A 16,428-nucleotide genomic window follows, 5' to 3' on the forward strand; every position below is an offset into this window, starting at 1 on the left:
ACCAGTAGTACATTTAAAAATGGCAGATTAGGACGTACTGTAGCAGTTTAGGCTGAAGAAGAAGAATAGAATTCAAAGAAGGAGAATATTTTGGGTCGATAACCTTTTGGCCAAGCATCCCGAAGCATTCCGGATGCTGCCGGCTCGGATTCCCTCAGCTTACCGCAGCTTTATTTTCGTAGCTGTGACCATTACCACTCAAATTTGAACTATAATGTGATAACTTAAGGTATATTACTATTTGTTACCGAAAAATCAATGGGTGCCGCGCCTTAATCGGCAAACTAAAATATTTAGCGCGCAAGGTAAGTTGTAATACAATTAGCATATCGGCAGAATGATAATAATAATAATAGTGCAGTTGTGTACGTTTACATTAGCGGAGATAATGAGTCGCAATAGGTGGCCATTTTGCTTTATAAATATTGAGGGGCCTCTCATGCTTATTATCTCTGAAACATTTCAACTTATTCCAGTCGAAATTAAATTCGTTTTCGTTTTTGTTTTAAAGCTTTTGGCATTACTCGGTTTATAGTTTATTCTAAAGAAATTATTTCTGACTATTGAGCCTTTGCTAGTATACCATAACGATAACGGCATAGGTACCTAAATTTAAATGGGGGAGGAAACCCATATACCCAGTCGTGTGATTTATATATGGTTGATGATGACGAACGTAGTTTTTGTTCATACTCAGGGTAAGGGTGTATTTATGTTATGGTTGAAATAGTTATGAACAAGAAGCGAAATAGGATAGAGGTAAAAAAATATTGTTCTACATCGTACTTTGTTACCACGTGTTTAACGTATTTATGAAGTTTCTTTATAAAGGTCTATAATTTTATAACTTTCATTCCTTAACTTTAACGTATCATGGATTCCGAATTGGATTTTTCTTAAAAATTGTATAGTCTACAACACGTGGTCAAGAAAAATCCAACGACGTTACACACGTTAAAATCAGGTGAGTAGTTTTGGTTTTGTGATGATAAATACAATCATCATCTATACTATATACGTTCCACTGCTAGGCATGGGTTTCTTCTCAAGCGACGGTTTAGGCCATAGTCCGCCCATACTCTGGCCCACGATTGTGAATCTTCTTCGACGTGCAGGTTTCATCACGTTTTCCTTTACCACGTATTTTAGAGCAACTCAAGAGGCCAAATTCAAACTCACGGCGTCAGCATGAGATGCGGTAGGTCACCATTAGGTTACCATGGCTTACGATAAATACATACGCTGCTATTATCATATATAACCCTCCCTTTGCCGTTTGATGTAGTCAAATGAAAACAAAACCTATAACACAATAGAATATGGCCGTAAATAAAGTTTTGCTCCCAAACCAATTTTAAAATGCAATTGATACGGAAAAACAAAGACACGCATTTCTTCATTTTTCTATAGAGGGCGTAATGCGTATTGAATATAAGCATAACATTTAAGAGCTCTTCAAATGTGCGCAATAGCCCTAAATACAAAACTTAATTTATTTTCTGTAAATTTTACAAATGTAACTTAAGACACAGTTTCACCGGAGGTCAAGCTAAAAATTGATAGATCTTGTTTCGTTGCTCTGGAAGCGATATTCGAACAAAAGTGTATAGCTTGATGTGCTGTTGATTGTACATTATAATTAATAAAAAACACATGCAGGTCGTACATGTTAATCAATGTAAGTATTTTGTTTAAAGACATGAGTTGAATAATTCACGTGGTACTGACAATAGTGTAGCATATTGGATTTGTCTCCTGAAATACATCGCATTCAGGTATTGCCGAGGGTGTAGAGTACAGGAAAATAAACTGCCTCCAGTGCCTATTGGCTGAGTCGTTCGACTGGAACCGAAATGGAATCACTGCAGAAGTAATACCACAGTTAACTAGTTAGTTATATGGGAAGAGAGTTAACTTCCGGCACTTATATGGCGTTAGGTTTTTAGTAACGTACCTACAAGACAACTCACCTTAACTTACATAACGACGTCTTAGAGTGAATACCTCGTCTGTGATCTCTGTGTAATTTTTCAGGACGAAGATAAAAATGTGGTGAAAAATGTAGTAATCGTAATAATATTTGCAGTTAACAATTTAATTACTTAAATTATACCTCTTTCAGATAGTATATTACTTTAATAATATCAGTAAAAATATTAAATCGGTAAAAACGAACAATGTGAAAAAGCGCATGCGAGGTTTTCACTCTAAGGCGACGATAAGTGCCATGTATACGCATGTAGGTACATCCATGTTCTATTATCCAGGTATTATTTTGGACTGCACGAAAGGAGCCTCCCCTTTCATTTCTTTCGTACCTGTGGGGCACCCTGGGCAACAATCGACGAGTACCATTCGTCAATTGGCAAATCCTTTCACCACAATGGCAAACATTATAGTGCATACACTATGTCGTGGTGGCAAACATTATATTCCTTCTTCTTATCCTATCGATGGCATGCCAAGAAGTACCATATTATTAACTAGCTGTTGCCCGCGTCTACATCCGCGTAAAATTTTTAGGGATTGTTTTGAAAAAGCCCTGAGACACGTGTTTATTATCCGTCTTCAAAAAAAGGAGGAGGTTCTCTATTCGATTGTATATAACTTTTTTTTTGTATGTTACGCGATAACTCCATTTGTGAACCGATTTTGATGATTCTTTTTTTGTTGGAAAGAGGATACCTCAGAAGTGGTCCCATTTAAGTTTAAAGAAAATATTCCACATCTAAGGGTGGCCAACTAGGGGATGAATGACTTTTGAGGTCGGTTTTTTAGTACTTTGTACTGAGATTACTATTTTCTATTAAAAACATCCAAACCAAGTTCGAAGCAAATAGCACCACGCGTTTAAAAGTTCCCATACAAAAATTATTTAAATTATACGAAAATACCGTTTGCATTATAGAATATTTATATTTATATACATAAAAATAGGCGCCTTGACGTCGAGTTGCGGATACCAGCCCGTTACACCAAGTACAAAGTTGTAAACATAAATATTTTTACTCCTTTTCACCCTCTTAGGGGTTGAATCCGGTCTTAGTATGCCTACACTAAACAAAAGTAACATAATCTTTAAGTTTGCATGTTTCTAGGACTTATAGTTTTTGCTGTGCGCATATCTACCGGTGAATAACTTCGGACCTTACTCCTTTATTTTTATAGATTGAACAAAAGTTTTATCAAAGAAAATTTACAGATGTGCCTGTCAGCACCAACAGCAATCCTCGAAAGACGGTTTGAGATAGCCTTTCTCAAAATCACAATTTCATTTTCTATTTAAAAATGCGTTTCTTTATATCCCGATACCCTGTGTATCCAGAATCGCAGTTAAAAATATCCAATTACATCCCGTTGCATTTGTGTCTGTGGTGCCGGTAGTATGACAAGGTCGTAAAGCATAAACTTCCGCAATTGTCCCGCAGTTACGGTTTGTACTCCCATTTTAGAATATTGCTACGGATTTTGAGCGTTTTGGGTAGTGTAAGTTACAATTTGTTGCGGTGGAAACGGGCGGTTCGGGAAGTTAAGCGATCGCCTGATTGAGAATTATAATTAAATTATGGTGAAATATTAATATCGATTGGAGTGAATAATTTAATGTTTCTCCGATGTTTTATGTTATAAGTTTATTTACACTTTCGATGAAATGGGTGAAGAAGATCGAACGCAAATATTTATTAAATATGCGTATCAAAAGACATTTTTGGCATATTTTTAGGATAATTTGTAACTATCCAGTAAGCTACATATATTGCATGAAGCAATATATGGTGCTTTATTTTATTGATAATGATGGTTTTACGACCATGATAGTCGAGTGACTGACTGATTACTGAGGACCCGGGTTCAATCCCCGGCCGAGTCAATGTAGAAAACGTTTTGTGAGTGCTTTAGTAACTTATATTGTTATCTAATGTATATTTATTATTATTATTTATAATATTCAAATACTTTTTGTAAAAGCACTCCACTATAAATAGTTTTTGTTCGATCTTTGTAGTGTGTTGATACAAAGATCGAACAAAAGCAAAGAAACGGGCTGCATTAGGCCCCGGCTTGGCGAAAAGTCGCTGGTTCGAGACCAGCCAGTTCGGAGGAATTTTCTTTGTTTTTTCCAATCTTTGCATTAATAATAACATAGGATTCCATTTCTAGTAAAAAATGGTAGATTTCCTCTGATATACGAATATTTTACTTCGATGGTAAGCAAATAGCGTATGCCATCGATACGGTAACAAGATGAAATAAAGTTATTATTATTAGTCCTAATTTACCAAGACTTTTCCGTGTTCGCGTCATATCCTCTAATACACTAGCAGCACGCTTTCTCTGGCATGTCGCCATAATGGCCGACTCGGGCACTAGGTTCCCGCAAAGGAAGCCTTCCTTCAAACTAGACGGTTTTATGGCATCTAATACGTCATGCGTGAAATATATTTTGAAATTAACGTCGGATAGTCTTTTTGGTTGAATCTTTAATGTTAAATAAAGTTCCTGTCAATTCAATTTATATGAGTTTATACCTAGTTAAATTAGAGCCTTTAAATTTGATGCTTATAGAAGCGCTGCAGTGGCGCCACTATGCCATACACACCACTAATTTTCATACAATATTTTTAGTATTTCCTGAAGCACTACCTACATATGACGACCACGACGAATTTGGGAAATATTTTCGCATCATTGAATATGATGTGTCATATCAAAACAAATTAAATTTTAAAAATTTTGCTCAAGCAATTTTTTTTTTATTCAAATGTATGTGTGTATTTGACTTCCATCTCACCTGAGGAAAGTGACAATGAGGTCGACCATGGAGCATGCACACCTAAATAATGCCTATTCACCTTCGCCTTGAAAAGGTCCAAGTTCGGGGAACAAGTCTGCAGGCAGGGAATTCCACTCCATAGCCGTTCGCCATATAAATGTGGAAGCGTAACGCTTCGCGCGAATCTTTGGAATATCCACAACATAGGGGTGGAAGCCAAGCCTACGCCTAGACCTCCGATAATGGAAAGGGGAAGGCGGAATTAAATCGTGTAATTGCATCGCACACTCTCCGTGATTATATCCTGTAAAATTCCGATAAGCAGGCAACTTTACGGCAGTGTTCAAGGCTCTGCAGCTTCGCCTCTGCTTATTCCGAGTCACCTATAAGCCTCTTACCACGCTTGTTTATTGAATTCAAGGTGGCCAGTTGGTATGTAGCAGTGCCATCCCAAAGGTGGCAGCAGTACTCCATACATGACCGGACTTGTGCTTGATTTAGCGGAAGCAACGCCTCACCTTGGAAAGGATGCCAAGCTTCCTGGCTGCATTTTTGGCCATGGATTCAATGTATCTGGTGAAGTTCAGATTGGACGACATGTCCATTCCAAATAGCTGGAGACGGTCGGCTGTCGGTATGGATTTATCACGAAAAGTCGGAGTCAGCTGAAAGGGACTGCGTTTTGAGGAGAATAGACACGCCTGCGTTTTGATAGCATTAAATTTGACTATATTGGCATCGCCCCAATCGGAGTCTGCCTTGAGTGTCAAACCCAAACGGCTAACCATAGACAAGATTGGATTTTCTCTCTACTGACCCTTGCATTGGTCAAGTACCTATCTACAACTGTGCTGTCATCAAGGTACAATCGGTTTAGAGACCGCGGGGACGCCCGAACTCCCCCGGAGATGACCACCTGGTCCTCCCCTCCGGTCACCAACTGGCAAGGTGGAGCATTCCGGGATTCTTCGTTGGGTGGCGGGGCAGCCTTTCACGGGTGGCTTTCCCGCTACTTGGGCCCCCACTTCCCACGGTCGGCCAGCGGTGCACCGTGCTTCGGATCCCGCTAACCTCCAGAACTGAGTGCTCAGTGTGGCAGTACAAGCAGCTACAACTCGTCGTCAGACGCAATACAGCTGTTCAGACCCGACCTCCTAATGGTAACTCCCGAACACGAGTCGGAACGCGGTGAAAATACTTATAAACGTGATACATATACTTAAAACAAATGGAGAAACATTTTATTACGTGAGACGACTCTTGGTACGCTTTTTCAACTGATTCCAAGGTGGCCAGTTGGTGTTTGGTAAAACCATCTCATAGGTGGCAGCAGTATTCTATACACTTGTGCTTGGTTTAACTGAAGCAACTGTCCCAGTGTGAAGTACCGCATCACCCTGGAAAGCATGCCTTCTTGGCTACATTTTTGGAAATGGCTTCTACACCAATGATAGATTCTTTCCAAGCAGCTGGAGACAGACGGTCGGCTATCGGTATGAATATATCACGAAATGTCGGAGTCAGGTCAAAGGGACTCCGTTTTGTGGAGAATAGACGTGCCTGCGTTTTGGTAGCGTCAAAATTGACGAGTCGCGATGCCAATGCATCGCCCCAATCGGAGACTGCCTTAAGTGTCAAATCCAAATAACTAAACATGGACTCTCGAAAAGAGTACAATGCCAATGTACTATTGTACACTGAAGCACAGATGTAGCGTTGTACTAGTCATTTATGCTCTACACGATTCTACCAGTCTAAAAATAGAGCACATACAGATCATAACGTAATGTGCTTTCATAACAAAATAAAACAATTTTTTTTTAAATTGCAAAGTAAAATATTGAATGCACTTGAAATGAATTCTGGTTATGTACATTTCTTAATATATTTATGTATACCAAACTCATATATTTACAAAATTTACATATACTATGTAGATTTAGTGTCATATAGACACATTGATTTTTTAAATTATGTTTTTAATACAATAACGACCGGTCCTGAGCGCAGCGAGTTACCTCTGTGTGCACTCTTGCAGTGTTCGCAAGACGAAATACGCATATTGCTGAATATGTTTGTTCTGTTCCGTTGTTCCTGTGCAGGAGTTCTTTGTGTTGTATGTGTTATGTCTATATGTCTGTGGCTGTATCTATTCATAACTTGAAATTGTTTATCATAGACCACATACATACTTTTATTTCTTTCGTGTTGTTTATTGTGTATCAGATTCTGTTTACCTACTTTTTGTTTTATTTAATGTATATTTAGGGGACTATGGGTTTATTTATAAGTTAATTTTAAAATATGTATTTTTTATATGTGTGTAACTGTTTGTCCCTCAATAAATTAAAAAAAAAAGAAAAAAAAAAACATTAAGTTTTTCTTATTTGTAGACAAAAGAAAACCAACCCTACTAACATTGAACAGTTTCTGAAGTTACACACGGCTTTAAATAAATTTCGTAACTTCCCTATCCACTAACAACAATTTACACATATACATATTATATTATCAAGTACCGTCATTGGTATTTAGACGAACACTAAATAAGGTTGAATTATGATAACAATTACATTCCGTGATAACAATCTTCATACAAACCCCTAACCACATGTACCAGAATTTAATTCAAAAAATGAATAAAGAATGACTTCAATTGTCTTTTGACTTCAGTTACACATTCTGGTATATGTGGCCAGTAGTTTTTTAGAGCGTTCTAAATAAATAATGTTCACGAGTATTTTCATGTATGGACAGATATTTTCTTGTCACTTCATCAATAAGGAGTTGTAATAATGTTACGTATTCATATAGTCAACAGGATATCACCAATTGGGGATAACACCAGACGTCCGGACCAGATATACCTACGTAGGAGGATTATGTTTTTTTGTGACCTCAGTGGCTTAACTGTTTGCACAGTATCTGCTGGATGAGGTCTTAGGTTCGTTTCCAATTAGTACCAATTTGGAAAAGTAATTTTTATTTATTAATTTAAATAGATTCTGGTCTGGGTGTTTTTGGTATTGCCCCAGAGCAAATTCAGTTACTCTTGCACGCAAAGTACAGGAAATACCTCATGTTGAAACTGGGTAAGTGGTGTGGTTGTTAGGTACATGATTATTTTCCTAAATAGTCTACATTGGAACAGAATAGATTTTTCAAAAAGGTCCATGAAATACCGATTGCTTAAAATAGCTATACATTTTCTATACACCTATTTGTAACCTGAGTATAAAACAAATTAATAATATTGTAAAATTAATGTTTTGAATTTATTAACACTACCAACTTTTGGTGCAAGTGGACATTTAATTAAATTTAGGTCCATGTTATCAACATACATAAGGATTTTAGTAAACCTACACCTAACTACCAAAACACATACAATAATTGTGTATAAAATCTGTTTAACATTAGTAAATCAATGTATAAGGAGAAATAAATACATGAGAGCAAAATAACACAAATCAATAATAAAGAAAATAATAACAAGTTTTGATCTCAAAAAATTTACATTACACCAGCCGGAACTAAAGATTTAAGCATGTTTAAGGTCAGAAACTGGTCTAGAAGGTTTTTTGCAATACAGAACATGATAATTTCATAGGAAACCCACGTCATCGATATAAATAGCCTAACACCATGGGTACAACACGAAGAAAAAATACACATTAGCTTTCATATTAAATAGTTTATATTTACATAGTAGCTAAATAAAGTGGTTTGGTACAAAACCAATTTTGACAAGAAACTCCTAAATTCGAAGTAAAAAAAAACGCAAACTTACCTCAAGTGCGGAACTGCAGTCCACAGATGAAGTTTGTTCAAAGTCTTACTTAAAGCAGGAAAAACACAGATATGAATTATATTTTTAAAAGCAACATGAACCTATGTTACAACGACTAGACTTGTTGTGCGTCTTTGGTCACGCAAGGTCAATTTACATCGTCAAAATAATCTTTGTAAAAGTTCACGTCAAACAGTTTCGTTGTCCATTTGACATTCAGCATTGACTGACAGATGACAACTAGGTTTGAGTAGTATTTATATTGTAGTAGTAGTAGTTTTGATTAGTTCACGAACTTCGAACTCTATAAGAGTTAATTCTGTCTGTAAATTGAACGATAGGACTATTTCTTGTTGTACGATCTTAATAGTTTACCTGTTTTTTAGTTCGTGTGAGGCGACGACTGACGGTGCGAACGGGGCAATTAGCGATCTTCCACACTGCTTTTACTTTTACTACTGAATTAGTAGAGTGAGCTAAACGATTGAACGTTGCCAGTCCGTTTAAAATGTAATACGTAACATTATAAACGACGCTGATGTATTTTAGTTTTTTTTTAAATACACTTAAGTGAAATATTTGATATTACAATAACAATTGTGCATGAAAAAGGGTTTATTCAATAACCAAAAAAAAAAAACACTCAGAAAAAAGAAAAGTTATGCCCGTTGAAATTAATAAATACTTTATATGGATCATTTCGTTTTCTGTCCTTCACAGACTGAAACGTTTCCTATCTTTTCCCAAATGCTATGATTACTGAATTAAATGCAGTAAAGGAAATAAAAACCGAACTAGTTTCCTTGACTGATTATATCGGACCAAAATCGGGCAGGCACACCTCTAGATGACAACAGTTTGACGTTGACATGTCGACGTGCGTTATTGATATCTGACTTAATCCGACCAAGACTTGATATTGGCGACTTTCGCTACAATTTGTATTTATATTATTTTTCTAGACTTGACGCTGCCGAATACCTAAAAGGGCAATACCAATGCGTAAAGAGAAGAAGAATAAAATACAGATAGTTTCCTCAGTCTACGATAAAATAATATTAAAATAACGACAAGCGTACAACAAATTATAAGTACGTTCAAGTATTATGTTAGCAAAAAGTGGGCCCCGTATTCTCGGCAAAACTACAACATGACTTGCCGAATATGAGAGTGTAGAGGAAATATTCGTCTATATTCGTATTGTCTCGTGTATATTCGTGAATTAACTACATTATTGATTTATCAACAATGATCATTATGTAATTACGTAAAAAAAAAGGTTTATATAATTTGTGGATTTCACTCATAGTATCTTAATGAGTGGTAACGTAAAAATATAATAAATATAATAATTTCTCAATATAATTATAGTGTTATAATTATTTTATTGTGGTGCTTAAAAAATATAATTTATAAGACGCTGTTACAAAACGTACTTCTCGTTTTGTCGACCTGTCATTCAAATCTTTTTTTATATAAAAACCTTGAACACCGCCCTAAAGTTGCCTGCTTATCGGTATTTCACAGGATATATCACGGAGAGTACGATGGAATTACACGATTTAATTCCGCCTTCCCCTTTCCATCATCGGGGGACTAGGCGTAGGCTTGGGTTCCACCCCTATGTTATGGATATTCGGAAGATTCGCACGAAGCGTTACGCTTCCACATTTATATGGCGAACGGCTATGGAGTGGAATTCCCTGCCTGTAGACTTGTTCCCTGAACGTTATAACTTGGACCTTTTCAAGGTGAGAGTGAATAGACATTATTTAGGTGTGCCTGCTACATCGTCGATCTCATCGTCACTTTCCATCAGGTGAGATGGAGGTCAAATGCGCACCTATATTTTATATAAAAAAAAATCAAACTGAATTTTACGGTCTAGTAAGTTGGTACGAAGCACACCAGTAATAATAGTTTTTTTAAGGCATCCAAGTGGGCAAGGACCTCGGCACAGGACGCTACTGGATACTTACTACACCGTTAAGTGAAGAAGTGAGGCACTCTGTTTAGCAGCGCTTTATAAGTAGGTACCTATAGTATTGTCGTACACGGTTGGCAGCAATGGCAGAGATGCTTCTTTTTCATTGTATCCATTGCGTTCAGTCTATTGTCAATTTAAAATGACTGTTGTTTTTCGTCGGGGTAAACATTATAAGTCAATGGGGTAAACGTAGTAAAATAATGCATTTCGTGAAACTGAGTTTCGTGAAACATTAAATGAAACAATTGACGACACCTGTCAATCGTTTCGAATTCGGGCTGGCCAATCGGAGCGCAGTTGTTACCGTAATGATTTGCATGATTTGGCAGAATAGTTTTCAAACAAATTAAATGACATTTGGTCTCTATTTCTGGTTATATACCTACTCGATGACAGTAGATATCTGTTTAGCAATCTAGCGGCCAAATATTCGTGGTTAAAGAATTTTATTTCTCAAAAAGAATTATACATTCACTTAAATGAGAAACTTAAATATAGCTACATTCACAATAAAACAACATTTATTACGCCGTACGACAAGCGGCAAATACATAGGTATGGTTTAAATATTCCACCTAAGACGAACACATATAAATAAATTTTACATTTTTATAAGAGGTGGGTAATTTTACCTCAACCGTCGCAACATTGATTGTACTGGGCAAGAGTTTTTGTACGTTCGCACTCGCGTAGTCTACACAGATCGGCAATAACTAGATGTGTCAAGCTACATAAGTATATTACAGGAGTTTGATTTGTTTTATTTAATTATTTTCTTCTTATCTATTCCTTTTTACTTTATTTGTTAATTTTGCTTAACGTTCATTCATCAGATAAATTTTGAGTAGCTTTTTAAAAGTGTTTAGTGTTTTAGCTTCTTTAACATTGTTAGGCAATGTGTTGTATATTTGTGCACTTCGAAACGTAATATTATTTTTACCATAGTTGGTTCGCGGCGGCCGCAGTATTACGTTATTAGCATTTCGTAGTCGCTTTAGTTGCATATGTTCATTTTTAGTATTAAATTTGATATCAATATGAATATCTTTTAATAATATTTTTCGAATTAGTACGCATGTAAAATATTTATATGACTCGTCAATATTCATTAATTTTGTGGCTTTGTATAGTTTTGTACTTGGAGTAAGATAATTGTATTTGAATAGTGTTTTTATTAATTTATTCTGTGACGTTTGTAAAAATTTTAGATTAGTTTTAGCTGCTAACCCCCATATTTCAATCAAGTAGTCGATGTGTGGTTTTACTAGAGAATTGTAAATATTGTATCGCACATTCAACGGCAAGCAACGGACTATACCGCGTAGTGCACCAGTTAACGAAGCTAACTTTGACTTTATCTTTTGAATATGCGGCTTCCATGTCAAGCCACTATCCAAAATAAGACCTAAATATTTTTCACTCTTTGATCTATGAATTTCAAAATTGTTAATTTTAAGCGGTTGAAAATCTGATATATTTTTATTTTTTGCTGCAAATATGACGTAGTGTGTTTTAGTTACGTTTATGGTTAAAAGATTACCGTGAAACCAATCATTTAGAATATAAAGGTCACTCAGAGCATCCGTAATTATTGATTCGATATCGTGACCAAAATAAAATAGGCAAGTGTCATCGGCGTAAAGAGAAAGCTCTCCCTTTAATTCGAGTTTACTGATATCATTGATGTAAATTAAAAACAACAATGGGCCGAGGAGTGATCCTTGGGGGACACCGTACGTAATAGGTGTAGTTGAACTTTGGAATTCAGCGACTCTGACCACTTGATATCGATCTGTCAGATATGATTCAAAAATTTTGTAAGCGTTGCCGGTAATACCAATCGATTGTAATTTACTCAAAAGGATTTTGTGACTGACAGTGTCAAATGCCTTCTTTAAATCGATAAATATACCTAAACATATTTTCTTTTCATCGATGTTGTTCTTTATTTTAGTAACTAGATCTACTGTAGCAGATAGAGTATTTGACTTTGGCCTGAATCCATATTGTTTGTTATACAAGAAGTTAATTGAGTCTAAATATGTTGCAAGACGGGTATAGATAATTCTTTCAAATATCTTGGACAATACTGGAAGCACAGATATGGGGCGGTAGTTATTAGGATCAAATCTGGCACCTGACTTATAAATGGGTGTCACTCTTGCGATTTTCAAATTTTTTGGGAAAGTACCGTCTTCCATACACTGATTTAAACAACGAGATAGTTCTTCAGCAATTAAGTTTTTAACAGATTTTATAGATTTTGTGTTTACGTTATCGATGCCTGAACTAGTATTATTATCCAAATCAGAAATTATTTTAACCACCTCATTAGCTGTCGAAGGTGCAAGGGTATTTAAGCCAAAGGCTGTCTGATTAAATTCAACTCCAGTAACAGTATGGACCCTGTAATTATGAAATTGTATTGGAATAGCTTGTGCCAGCTTTAACCCTATTGTTGAAAAGAATTCGTTAAAACATTCACAGATACCTTGCCCATCTGTTATTACAATATTATTTTTCTCAAGCTTAGCCGGTATTGCCGCATCCTTTACTTTATTGTGAGTGAGACTATCAATCAGATTCCACATTTTCTTTGGCTTATTGTTGCAGATTGTAAATTTATTTTGATAGTAGTTACTCTTCATTCTTTGTATTTCATTAGCTACTTCCTTTCTTTCTGCTAAATAATTCTTTTTAATATCTTTTTCTTCCGGATTCATTTTATGTTGGTAATGAAGTTCATTTCTGCTGTTAATTTTGTCCAAAATGTTTTTGTTTATCCAGTCTTGTTTTGGTGGGTTGAGAATTTTTTTTCTACTTTGCATTTGTTAATTCCAATACACAACTTATTTTCAAATTCAGTATAATTACTATTATTTGTGTCTTTCATGATTTCTGATATGAATGATTGAAGCTTTCCATACTCTATCGATTCATATTTTATTTTCTGCTTTGTTGGTGGTCGATATTTCTTAATTTGGAAAAATAACTGTTTATGATCTGACATTGGTGAATCTATAGTGGCTAAGTGAAAATGATTATCCGTTAAATTCGTTGAGACATGGTCCAGCAGCGATTTCTTCTGTAATGTTTCTCGAGTGCAATATTTTGGAGCAATCTTATTAATTATTCTATATCCATTTTCTCGCAGTGTGTCCATATATTGTGTTGTTGAATCATCAGGGCTCAGCAAATCAAAATTGACGTCACCAAAAACAACTCCTCTCTTTTTCCGGGTCAGTTGAAGTGAGAAAGTATCCAGGAAGTTTTTGACATTAGTTCGGCCAGGTTTATACACTGCTCCGATATCAATCGAAAATTTATGTAAGTGTATCCACACAAAGTGATTGTCCTCCTGGGTAAGTTCCGCGATAAGATGGTGCTTTAGCTGATTTGTAGCAAAAATCGAGACTCCGCCGCCGATTGTTCTCCGTCTGTAGTTGTAATAGTGAGTAAATCCCGGTATTTGCAGTCTTTTAGCTTCATTGTCCGATTTAATCCATGTCTCTGACAATATTACAACATGTACTTTTGATTTTAAAGATTCAAGAATACAGCACAGTTCATCGAATTTACCTGGTTTTACTATACTGCGAGCGTTTGCATAGAGGAATTTCAGTGAGTCTTTGTTGTACTCAATATTATCATAATTATTTAAGACTTGATATGTTATTTGTGTTAGAAGTTGTTGGGAGTCCTTTAAAGTACAGAGTTTTTTGGAGGTGCACTGACGATTTGTGGTATCCCTTTGAGATATTTAATTGTCAGATATTGCTCTCCATTTGAGTTACGACGATTTAGTTCCTCTTTCAATTTCTTAAATTTAGCTTGCATGAAAGGTGTCTGATCTGGGAATATCTTTATATTGGAGTTTTGCAATTTGTGCTTATTTTTAAGTATAGTTTTAGTAGTAATATCTGATTCGTAGCATACTTTAATTGAGCGATTTTTATTTACATTATATTTCCCCACGCGTAGAACTCTGATGGGTTCAGGGCAATTATCCAGGATAGGTTTTATAATTTTAAGTACTTCTGCCTTGTCATATGCACTCCGTTCTTTAGCATAAATCGATTTAGACTCTGGGATGCCTATTATGAGTATATTCTTTTTCCTAGCGTTTTGATCATTTAACTCAGCCAATATTTCGTCGTACGAAGGTTTGTTTTGTAGTGCTCTGTCAATTTCGGCTACTCTAGTATTCTGAAGATCAGTCTCCAGTGATGCAACTTTTCCTTCCGTAATTCTTATAGCATTGGCTAAGCTTTGAACTTCAGCTTTAATCTCTATTTGGTCTGCTGCCATGCTTGTTATTTTCCGCTCTGCCGTGTCCATACCGTTTTTAATATCATGCATTTGTTCTTTAATTGATGCAATGTCATTTGTGATTTTCGTTGAACTATATTCAATAAGTTGATAATCAACTTTGAGCCAAAGAGCACGTTGCCGGAATGGGTAAAAATTGTAAAACATTAGACAGCCTGTCAAGACGACAGGCGAGTCATAAATTAACTGTGATGAATGGAGCGACGCTTATAGAATAACAGTTTGGTACACTTTGTGTATTTGCTTGTAGCGTAATGCAAAATATGCGCCATTTTCACAACTAGGGATTCTCAGCTTGGCGCATTTATTAAATACAAGACTAGGAAGGAATGTAAAACAAAAATTTCTTTCGCACATTGAGCGAATACATCTACCTAACTACGGATATCTACGCATTTCTCACCTCATCATCAACCCATTTATACGTTCCACTGGTGGGCATGGGCCTCCTCTTAGGCGAGGTGTCAGGTTATAGTCCACCACGCTGGCCCAGTGCTGTTTGGGGATTTCACAGGTTTTTCGACGGTTTTCCTATATAGAAAAGCTCATAGTAAAATTGAAATTTCGCACATAAACTCCAATAATCTAAGTGTTGCGAGCCCAGATTCAAACCCACGAACTCTGCTTGAGAAGCGGTAGGTCAAACGCATTAGGACGCATTTATTCGATACGAATTTCAAAGCGCTGCGCGGTTGCCGAGCGGAGCCCGCGTTGCCGCCGCGCAGTGACCACGTGCGAACTGTCATGGCAAATATGCTCTATTTATTTAGCTGTTACGTTTTAACTTAAATGAGCGTCTCGGGCACGCGGGCGAGACTGTCTTGAATTTGGTCTACGCGGCGGCCGTGTGTGACCGCGCGCTTGTATTATTCAGAGGAATTTAAATGTTGTTGGCTAGTAAATAGAATTCAGATTTATCATTAATGTACATGAAGGCGTGGTAACTGGGCGCGAAATCTTTCGCCTCGTGTAGGCGCTTAGGCTACCACGCCACGACTTTTATTATCTACGCATTTAGTTACAACAGTTCTAACTATTACTTTGACTTACGCATTGTATGTTACGCGTTTATTCGAAACCAAAAGACCAAAAGTCATTCATTGAGTCAGTTATTCTTTTTCAAATTAAACTTTCTGGTGTATGTGGCTAGTAGTTCATAATGAACATTGTTATTACGTATAATTCAACCTTTTTAGCGTTCCTCTAAACAAAGTCCACGAGTGTACGTATTTCAAGACACATTTTAAGAAATTTAGATCTGTTTGTGTATTTTTATCTCTTTTCAGTTTTTTAAATTCTGTTTATAAATAGGAATAGAATGCATTTTATTACATAAAAACAACACGCTTATTGTATAACTATAGTAACGTACATATAAAAAATCAATAAAGCATAAGTAAGTAAAAATAACTCTGTTTAGGGCTTACTGTCAGGCGTTCTACACTAGTCAGGGGGGCTACTCTCGATCTCCGTCCGACATCCGTCCGAAACAATTACTGTCAAATAAGTAATATTCGACAAAATTAAAAGACAAGTATTCAGTATGAA

At 36.2% G+C, this 16,428-nt stretch overlaps 1 protein-coding gene across 3 annotated transcripts in view; it reads right to left on the minus strand.

Moving 5' to 3' along the window:
• The window catches only part of LOC113228399 (translation initiation factor IF-2), a 32,671-nt gene extending 17,304 nt beyond the window's left edge, over positions 1-15,367 (minus strand). The window contains exon 1 of one of the 3 annotated variants that reach the window (XM_026461680.1): positions 15,284-15,367. In XM_026461680.1, the coding sequence (XP_026317465.1) occupies positions 15,284-15,291 (8 nt within the window). In that variant the 5' untranslated portion in view covers positions 15,292-15,367. Of the gene's footprint in view, positions 1-8,564; positions 8,726-15,283 lie in introns of those variants that run through there. The other 2 variants (XM_026461677.1, XM_026461678.1) reach the window with 2 other exon arrangements.
• Between the last annotated feature and the right edge of the window lie 1,061 nt (positions 15,368-16,428).

Source organism: Hyposmocoma kahamanoa, unplaced genomic scaffold, assembly GCF_003589595.1.
Source record: "Hyposmocoma kahamanoa isolate Upper Pololo Valley unplaced genomic scaffold, ASM358959v1 232, whole genome shotgun sequence".
Taxonomy (NCBI): domain Eukaryota; kingdom Metazoa; phylum Arthropoda; class Insecta; order Lepidoptera; family Cosmopterigidae; genus Hyposmocoma; species Hyposmocoma kahamanoa.